At 31.8% G+C, this 10,212-nt stretch overlaps 1 protein-coding gene and 1 pseudogene across 2 annotated transcripts in view; one reads left to right on the top strand and one right to left on the bottom strand.

Annotated features, from left to right (window-relative positions):
* LOC18009844 overlaps window positions 1-1,181 on the top strand; it is a 2,119-nt gene extending 938 nt beyond the window's left edge. The window contains exons 3-5 of one of the 2 annotated variants that reach the window (XR_002896541.1): window positions 108-184; window positions 638-710; window positions 835-1,181. Coding sequence is in view for 1 of the 2 variants with exons in the window: in XM_024148192.1 (XP_024003960.1) it covers window positions 110-169 (60 nt within the window). In the remaining variant the exon portion in view is untranslated. Of the gene's footprint in view, window positions 1-107; window positions 185-637 lie in introns of both variants that reach the window. The other variant, XM_024148192.1, reaches the window with a different exon arrangement.
* A 6,027-nt stretch (window positions 1,182-7,208) lies between these two features.
* Window positions 7,209-9,587, bottom strand: LOC112087793 (annotated as a pseudogene).
* Between the last annotated feature and the right edge of the window lie 625 nt (window positions 9,588-10,212).

The following is a 10,212-nucleotide window of genomic DNA, read 5'->3' as shown; positions in this document are numbered from 1 at the left end:
AAGAGAAGAAGGTTAGGACGTGAGAGGTTTGCTTTCTTCTTATTTCACTTGCTTTTTTGTCCCTGCATATAAATCTCACTTGCTTTCTTCTTATATCTGTCTGATTCAGGAAACAATGAGTGATTACGGTGAGAAGACTTGTCATGGCCGATGCTCTCAAAGCTCTTGACATTGTAATTATCAGGCAAGTTCTGTATGCTTCTCTTTTGTTTATATGTGTAAAGTCACACACATGCTCATACTTTTCATTATTTACAGTCGTTCTGGTGTTTTAATTTAATTCGAAGTCATTCAATTTTTTTTAAAGAAACCTATCAATGGACAGCCCAAATGTAAAGGTTTCTTATCACAGTCTTTAAACCCAAAATAATAATATTATACAGTTTAAGAGACTCAAATGAGTCTTTGCGATGCTGATGCTCGAGGCTGCGTTTCTAATTTGAGAGAAACGTCTCTATTTTGACGACTTTTGAAGATTTTTGGAAACGTTTCTTCTCAAACGTGGCAACATCTCATTCGTTGAAGAAATTGGGAGAAAAATATTTTTTTTTCCTTCATCTTCTTTCATTTTTCCAATAGTTTTCAATTTGCGACTTTGCTAAATCGCTCTCTTCTCCCACGAAATCGACGAGAACAGGATTTGTGTTTTCTCCGGCGGCTTCTGAGTAATCTGCATCGGAGCTTGTGGATCCTCGTGACAGCGGTCGCAGGTAATCCTTGTAAACCCTAACCCAATTTCTCTTCTCGATCTTCTGATTCTATTTTATTTAGAAATGAACGCATGTATGATTTGTTTGATTTGGGTTGGATTTTCGTACAATTTACCGGTGGTAGTGGAAGACGATATCGATTGGTAATAGAATCTGTGAATCATTTGTGAATATTTTACTTTGTTTAAAGCCCTCATTTTGGATTATAGAGAAAGAATTTTGGATTGTGTAGCTGTGTTTCTTATGTTGTTGTAGCTTAATAAAATGCATTTCTCTGTGTATATTTTACCTGCTAAATCACAAGAACATTCATTTTATCACGGATTAGAAACATCTCAAAGAAGACAAAGGAAGGAAAGAAACGACACACATTCTCTTCTTGTTAAATTGTATGTTTTGCTTGTTTTAATTTAAATGTACTACATAAGCTTTAATCAATTAAGTATTTATATTAAATTGTATGTTTAGTTTGTTTAATTTAAATGCATATTTGGGAAAGTTTTAATCAATAAATTTTAATTAATAACAAATTTTGTTTTTTTACTTTGTTACAAATTTTTTTTTTAAAGAGACTCATATGAATTTCTCCATTGCACAGTCCAAAATAAAAGGTTTTCAAAACTTGTTTCTAATCTCATTTTTAACTCAAAAACTATTATAATATAGGTCTGAATCCATAGGGGTCTCTCCCATTGAGGTTGCTCTAAGACCTCCATACTAGATTTTTTTTTTTAATATGATAAGTGAAGTTGAACACTAGACTTTATTGATTTTCAATTCAAAATTAATAGAGTAACAGAAGAAAAAATATGTTTTAACCGACTCGACCAGAGGGTGAGTGACATTAGTCGTTTTCTGTTGTATCAACTTGGGCCATATGTTCTTAGATAGAATATGGTTAGAGGTTGAACCGCTTCTTCAGTTACTGATTAGATAGACAAAGTAAACAAATTATTGAAATAGGCAATTCAAATGGACAATTAAAATAAAATGGTTATGAAGTACTATATAAGGCGGTTTGAGAGATATATATATATATATATATATATATATATATATTTACAACTTAAGAACCATTCTTTACCTTATAGCTAATTTAATTGGAAACAGAGGTCTACCAGAGTCTTGGAAAATTCCAAGATAGAAAAATAATACTTAAGATAGAAAAAATGTCCACGATTGAGTAAGTGACTTACTTAAAGAAATGCTTCAAGTGATTTATTTTTGTCCTCCGAATCAGGAAGATCATCGTAAAACCAAAACCAAACTCGCTGTAAATCGTTGTGATTCCCGGTTCAATTATTCTTCAGTTTCCGTTTAGGTTGGGCTCTTGTAGTGATGGGCTTAGCACGAGTAACAAGAGAAAGGAGCAAGATGGGCCTTCGAAAATCTTAAGCCCATGTCGAGTCAAGCCGTTATAAAGCCGTTAAAGAACGGAGCTTGACAATTTTTTTTTTTCATTCTTCTTTACACTTGTGTAATCTCCATTCTTTATTAACCACTGCGACAAGAATATATCAAGATAAGAGCTCAAACCAGCTTGTAATTTTGTTGTTTCACAGTAAATTTTACCAGCCGTAGACTCCCCAAGACACACCCTTGAAAAATAGGGGAATTCACAAGATATAGGATTGCAGATTCAAATCATAAATTTTTCCTAAAGTTACAACAAGTAAATGGAGGTAATAAATCCTTGATTAGTATAAGGGACATGAGATATTAAAGGAATCGTTATATAAGGCATATGTTTCTTACTTTCTCCTTAAAGATACGTTTCTGCAGATGTTGATGGACAAATCTGAGAGCTTAATTAAGCACAACCTTATAACTAAGAAGAACCAAAACCAGAGTAAGAAAGCAAGCAGAATCTTCCCAAGAGAAGAAACATGGTTGATACTTATCTCAAAAGACCCTAAAAAGGTGAAAACCTAAGTGGAAGTCAGAATAGAAGTTCAAAACCAAAGGCAGGTTAGCATGAAGTAAATATCATTCACGTGATCCTGATGATTATTAAGGTTTTCTTTTTTTTTCAATTAAGGTTGCTACTTGGTATCACAGAAAAAATATCCGGAAATAAATAAAGAAAGGAATGGATATTCGTACTTTTTTTTTCTTAACATGTGGAGAAGTTCTTAATTTCTGAATCTCTGTACCTATCACAAATTTACACGGTTACAATAAACACATTCAAATAATTATTTTCCACATTACACAATAAACAATTCAGATAATAATAGGAGAATATTACACTCAGTATCACTTTTTGAGTTTAGATTACACATAATATCACCTTCTGCAACTTTAACACTTATTCACCTTTTAGATTGGCTAAATTACAATTATATTCTTGTCAATTACACATAATTACAAGATTAAAAAATAAAGCAAAATAAAAATAAAAAGTTACACTTTTTCTCTTGTCTTTCTTTCTGTGCGACTACAATATATTTTATTTCTTTATTCTTTTTTCTCTTTCTTCTCTTTCCTCAAACTTATATTTCTCATATTTTATTTTGTTTATTTTCTTTTTAAACAAAAATATATTTGCAATTATTTTCACACTATCAGTTATATCTATTTTATGTCTATATTTTGATACATATTTTATAATAGTTTACATAATTATATAATTTATATATATTATATAAAAAATACACATATACATATAGTGTGTACATGTATACTATATTATCGTGAAGCAGCATGTATGTTCATGCAATTGCATTCACGTGTACTATATTATCGTGAAACAGCATGTATATTCATGTAATTGCATCCACGTGTACCATATGTGCGTGAATACGTTTATATATCCATGTAACTTCGTCCACATGAACCACATGTTCGTGGATACGTCTAAATATGAATATATGTATGTATCCACGTGGACACAACTATATAATTGCATGTACGTTTTATCTTATTATACATATTACATATAAGTAAACTATTGAAAAATAGTACTCAAATTATAGATATAAAAGAGATATAATTGATAGTGTAAAAATAACTATGAAATTATTTTTTGAAAACAAGAAAATAAACTAAATAAAATATAGAGAATATAAGTGTGAGGAAAAGAGAGGAAAGAGAAAAAAAAACAAATGTGGTCAGAAAAAAGGAGATAATAGAGAAAGTATGACTTTTTATTTTTAATTTGATTTATTTTTATCCCAAAAATTACAAAGAGTAAAAGAATGATAAAATTGTAATCTAAGTCAATGTAAAAGCTAAATAAATATTATAGTAGCAGAAAGTGATATTTTGTGTAATAATTTGTAAACGTCTCTAATTATAATGGTAGTGAAATCGTACGCTATTAGCTAGGGCCAGAAAGGACGATTTATTTATTTATTTTGCTAAAAGAAAAAAACGTAATTATATGTGGTTCTTTCTTCACCAAGGTCTATCAATATCGATACATTAAGTATTCTATTAAGATTGTTGAGTTGTGGAGTTCATTTTCTCCACCTGACGATGGTATCTTGGGTCTTTGAAATCTATGCTAACATTTTCTAATATTCAAGTTATGTGTGTCTTCATGTTTTAATTTAAATTGTTTTCTGAGAGCTTGATTTGGAATCAAATCCTAACAAAAACATGACAAGGAGAGGATTTTTGGGCTAAATTCACAAGAAATACATGTTTTAATTTTGTCCAAATTTATATATACGGGGTTCTCTATTACGTTTTCAGCATGAATGATTTTATTTAATGATTTAATTTTTCGTAGTTACGATAACAATCGTACGTATTGAATGCAATAATTAAATATTTGTAAACTATGCGGTCCTGGTTCGTCATCAATTTGTACAACCTTGCTAAAACATGAGGAGGAGAGGATTCTCGGGGAAGGACAATTAGTTTTTAGTCAATATTTTTGATTTTTTGAAGCTTCCTAGTTGTATTTTCCACATGATTAATTATAGGGATTTAGTGAAAGTTCATCGAATTAAAATCTGGAAGTTAACTAATTTTCTTAGATTTTCTCAGATTTTGGAAAAAGATGTATTCGACTTTAATGTAGAATGCAGTCTAACAGGTAGAAGATGCATTCTACGTTAATGTAGAATGAAGTCTAACAGGTAGAAAAACTGTTATACAATAACGTAGAACCTGGTCTAACAGGTAGAAGATGTATTCTACTAACATATAGAATACAGTCTATCCAGTAGAAGTTATAATCTATCAATCGGTAGAATATATAAAGACCTATAGAAAACAACTTTTACAGGCTGGTAGAATATGTGAAGAATTATAGAAATGGGATTCTACATGGGCGTAGAACATAGAACATGCATTCTACCAAGCGTACAACAAATTTTAAAAATACAATAAAAATATTATCTTTTCCATAAATGATATAAGAAAATATTTTTAATTCCTTTTTAGATATTTTCAAAATTTTTAAAATATAATTTCAAATTTATATTTCATTATAATTGCCATCTTATATATATACTAATAAAAGTTGAAGATATAGGCTTCTAAGGGTGTCCACATAGGATTCAAGATTACAATTTTATTGGTCCACATCAACATTCAAAAATAAGGAAAGTTTATAAATTCTAATATTATTGTTGAATAAGGAAATTAAGAAAGTTTACAAATTCTAATATTATTGCGAAATCTGTATAATTTTTTTATTGGTCTACTTCAACATTGAAAATTTAAAAGTTTACAAATTTTATTATTGTTTTTTAAAATTTATTAAAGATAAAAAATTATATATAATTTCTATTAATAATAAAAAACTAAAATAAATAATATTAAAATAGGAATTTTTTAAATTTAAATTAGATGTATACACATATTTAGAGACTCTTACATCAGCATCCAATTTTTTGTCACAGATAACAATATTGAAAAAAAAAATTTGTGTGTTCAACCATATAAAAAAAAAAGAGTTAAATTTCTCTAAAAAATGAGTCATTACAACATAGAAGAACCAACTTGACAAACTATATGTTTAACTATTAGCTAAATTACAAAAAAAAAAATATAATGAAAGAAGATATAAATTGAGAAGAGTAATAAATTCCAAGCAATCCGAGAAACATGTCAAGTGATTGATATTCGACAATTTTGAAAAATGAATCACATAAAATAGAAAAAGAAGTTTTAAGATGAATGAGATTGAGGTATCCAAGGAAGATTTTTGAAATAACATGGCATCTGATAGGGTTTTAACAACCTAACTCTAACTACAAAAGTAACAATTAGCTGACCAAGCAGCATCAAAATACATTCGGTAAGCCTCAAAACCAGGAGGCTTCAAAATCCTATTACTAAGAAAAATTAAAGCTATATGCCTTTAAGAATATCCATATAGGATTTAAAAGTTCAATTCTATTAGTCCATATCAATATTTAAAATTAAATTTTTAAAAAAAATATATTGTTAACAAAAACTTTTATTTATAGTAAAATAAATTTGAAGCTATATGCATATAATGACATTCACATAAGATTTTAAAAGGTCAATTTTATTAGTCTACATCAATAACTAAAATTAAAAAAAAATTCTAAAATTATATTGTTAATACAAAACAATATAAGAAAAATTGTTAGTTAAAATTCATAATAACAATTAAAGCAAAATTATTTTCAATACTAAAATATGAAAATTTGCAAAACTTGAATTTAAATTAGATGTATGCACACATATTTAGGGGCTCTTACATTAGCAATCAAATTTTTATCACATAGTATAATAAATTTTAAGTTTTTTTTCTTTTGTGTGCAATCATTTCAATTTAAAAAAAAACAAAAATATAGAGTTAGGTTTCACCAATGTTCGAATACTCACTGGGCGCTGGGCGGGCGGAAGCTCACCGATTACCGACTTGGCCGAAAATCGGCGACTAATCACAGACTAATCGGCGATTAGTTTTGTGAAAAATTTTTTTTTTGATTGTTTGGTGGTTTAGACACTAAGTTATGTTTATTAGTCTTTTTTTTTGTAAAATTCTCATATTATGTTAAAAGTTGTGAATGTCAAGTAGTAGATTGACATTATTATCATATGTATAAACATAAAATGCAATGTGAAATCCATTTTTAAACTTGTAATGCACTAAGAAACCAATAACAAAAGTAGTGACACAATATTCAAAAGACAAAAATGAAGTTCAATCACATGAGGATACAAAAAATAATAGATTGTCTTGATCATGAGAATACACAAAAAATAGTCAAAGGATAAGCCAAATATCCATCCTTTCCATCTCCAGTGATCAAGTTATCATGTGTTTTGCACTTCTATGTCTTTGATAAGTCACAACTGAAACCTGTTGAGAAAAAATAACAAGTGAATGAATCATGGTTTGAAGAACAAGTGGTATATGTTTGGTGAAAAATACAAATTATGAGTAGAAATATCAAACACGAGACAAGTCACAAACTCCAAGCAGCAGAAACCAAGAGACAAAACCACCGAGACATCAAACAACAAAAACAATAAAGACAAAGAGTTTAAGAACATTAACTAACCTGTTAACTAACTTTGAGAGTCACGAAACAGAGGAACCTCTTGGTATAGATCAGGTTCGAATTCCATATCATCAAACAACTCTTCTGGTTCAGAATCAAAGTCATCATCGTAGAGAGTTCTTACACTTGGAACTAGGGTGGCTGAGATCACATTCATTTCAGTCTCTTGTTCTTCTATACGCGGGCCAACTATCCAATCTTCAACTGTATCTTCATTTCCATCTTCGAAGATCACATCCGAGTTTTGCTCTCTGATTTTTTTCTGCTTGTTAAACAACCTTGCATTAAACTGAACATAGACTAGATTGTGCAACCGATGAACATCTAGTCTATTTCTTTTCTTAGTGTGTATCTGCATTAAAAAATTATAAGTTTCATTACAAGTACAATAGAAAAGAGTTTGTGAAACAGAGTAAGGGTGATAGTAGACTTACCCCTTCAAAGCTACTCCAATTATGTTCACAGCCCGAAGAAGAAGAGGTCAAAGACAGAATTCTGGTTGCCATTCTTTGCAGTGTTGGTGCACCACATCCATAAGTGGCCCACCAATTCCCTACGATGCATCAAGAGACATCATTAACATTATTTAGTGAAAAATGAAACCTAATGCTAACCAAATGAGAATACAGACCTGGATCGAATGACTCATCTTTCACTTCACAGCCTTTTAATGCTAACGCTCTACCAAACGACCCAGCTTTGGTCTTGTACAGATTGATTTCATGATTCACAACCTTATTTTGCTTCTCAAAGTCACCATGATAGAAAATTTCTACACAACTCAAGAACCCTTCGATGACTTGAAAATCATATTGGATATTGGTGTCTTTGTAGAAGTAATAAGGGTTGAGGAAGTAAGCAGCAACATGTAAAGGAGAATCCAATCTACCTTTCATTTTTTCATCAATGATCTGAAAGATAGGTTGGTAATTCCTTTCCACATTATCAGAAGCTTCCATTATAGCCTTCTTAGCTTCCAATATCTCACCATATATAAACCCCATAGAAGGAATTCTCTCACCATCTGCCAACCTTAGAACTTTCATCAAGGACTGAAGATCTTCAATACCGACATCACTCAATTCCAGAATGCAAAACTCATTACAGTATCGAACACACTCTTGCCCTTCACAGCTTTTGAATGAGTGCACCAGACCAGTCATCGCTTGTAAACATGGATTTCAGCTGAGCCTTCTTCTCGTACAAGCTATGAAGAGTTAAAAAACATGTAGCAAACCTTGTTGCTCCTGGTCTGACAATGTCTCTCTTCTTAGTGTATGTTCTCATCAGCGACAATGTCTTGTGGTGAGCATAAACAAAAATGGTCAAAGCCTTTGCTTGATCAATCACCTTAGCAAAACCATAAAGCTTAGACACTCCCTCAAGCATTAAATCCATTGTATGAGCTGCACATCCACTCCAAAATATACCCGGTCTCTTCTCCTTAAGCATCTTTGCAGCTGAAACATTGTTGGTAGCATTGTCAGTAACCACTTGCACAACTCTTGAAGCCCCTACCTCTTCAATGCACTTGTCGACATAGTTGAAGATATATTCACCTGTGTGAGCATCTTTGGAAGTGTCTTTGGAGGAAATGAAGCATGTACATACCTCCTTTGGAATTGACACACAAATTCATTATGCTCCTCCTTTTCATGTCTGTCCACGCATCAGTCATCACCGAGCATCCATCTTTATCCCATTCTTCTTCAAGACTCTTCAGTTTTTCTTTTGTCTTCTGATATTCTTCATTCAGCAGTGGTTCCCGTAACTGATACTGACTTGGTGGCACCCATCTTGGACCAAATTGTCCCAAAGCTTCACAGAATAACCTAAATGGTTCATTGTCGATTGCACTAAAAAGAATACTTGCCTGATAAAGCCACCGAACACAGTATTGGCGTACAACATGTGTCTTCTCTTTAGAAATGGCATCATGGATGCTCTGCTGCCGTTTCTGAGCAGCCAACGAAGCTTCTGGATCAATGAAGCCTGCAAACCGATCAATTGGACCTTGGAAATGAGGTGATCTAAGTGCTCCAAGATCTCCTTCCAGTTCATCAGTAGCTTCCTTGTCAACATTCAACTCAGCCCGTAAAGCCTCTTCACTCTTCCTTTTCAAACCTTTCCTCTCCTTTACTCTGTTAAGTGCATTCATACACTTATCTTTATCCGCCTGAGTTGATCTTGGACAAGAAGCCACTGCCTCTTTCTTATGCGCGATGTGTTGCTTCAGTCTGTGAATTCCACCGAAGAACTCCTTACTACACAGCTTGCATTTGATTTTGTCTGGATTCAGAGGATCATACAATGTCCCATACTCCCATCCAACATCGGTGGAATTTCGCTTAAGAGAAGGTGAGGTTTCAGGTGGTGGATCAGCCATAACGTCCTAATCAAGCTAATAAAGGTGGTTTAAAAGTTTAAGTTAGATGAAGAAAGGTTCTGAGAAAAGAACCGTAACCAATGATCATTGGTTAGGGAGTTAGAGAGTTAGAGAGTTAGAATGATTTTAAGAGGTTAGAGTGAAGATTGTTACAATCACAGAAGTAAGAGTTTGAGAGGTTAGAATGCTTTTGAAAGAGAGGTTTGAAGATTTAAGGATGTCGGAGATTTTGAAAGAGAAGTAGCAGGATTTCAAAAAATTAAGAGATACTTACCTCGAGAACAAGATGGAAGTGTTTGTAGATGATGTAACACCTTGATATCTCGAGCACTGGTTGTAAATGTCGGAGATTGTTTCGATCACGCATCGAGCAAAGATATTCACATGTCTTTTTGCAAAGTTTTTGAAATGTTCTTCAATAAGAAGAATCGTTATGATTCGGACACTGAGATGCTTCAAGACATTAAGAAGGCTCTTTACGATCCCATTACCATTCGTAAACTCTCTGATCTTGTTCCGGCATTCTAGCTAGTGAATTATTTATAAAGAATGTATTATTAATAAAGGATGATTACATGTACATTTATACAGAGACAAAGAGCCATAACTAATGAGAGAATATATT

Source organism: Eutrema salsugineum, unplaced genomic scaffold (assembly GCF_000478725.1).
Source record: "Eutrema salsugineum unplaced genomic scaffold, Eutsalg1_0 scaffold_8, whole genome shotgun sequence".
NCBI lineage: Eukaryota > Viridiplantae > Streptophyta > Magnoliopsida > Brassicales > Brassicaceae > Eutrema > Eutrema salsugineum.
Note: the sequence above shows the minus strand (reverse complement) of the source record. Positions and strands in the feature narration are given on the sequence as shown.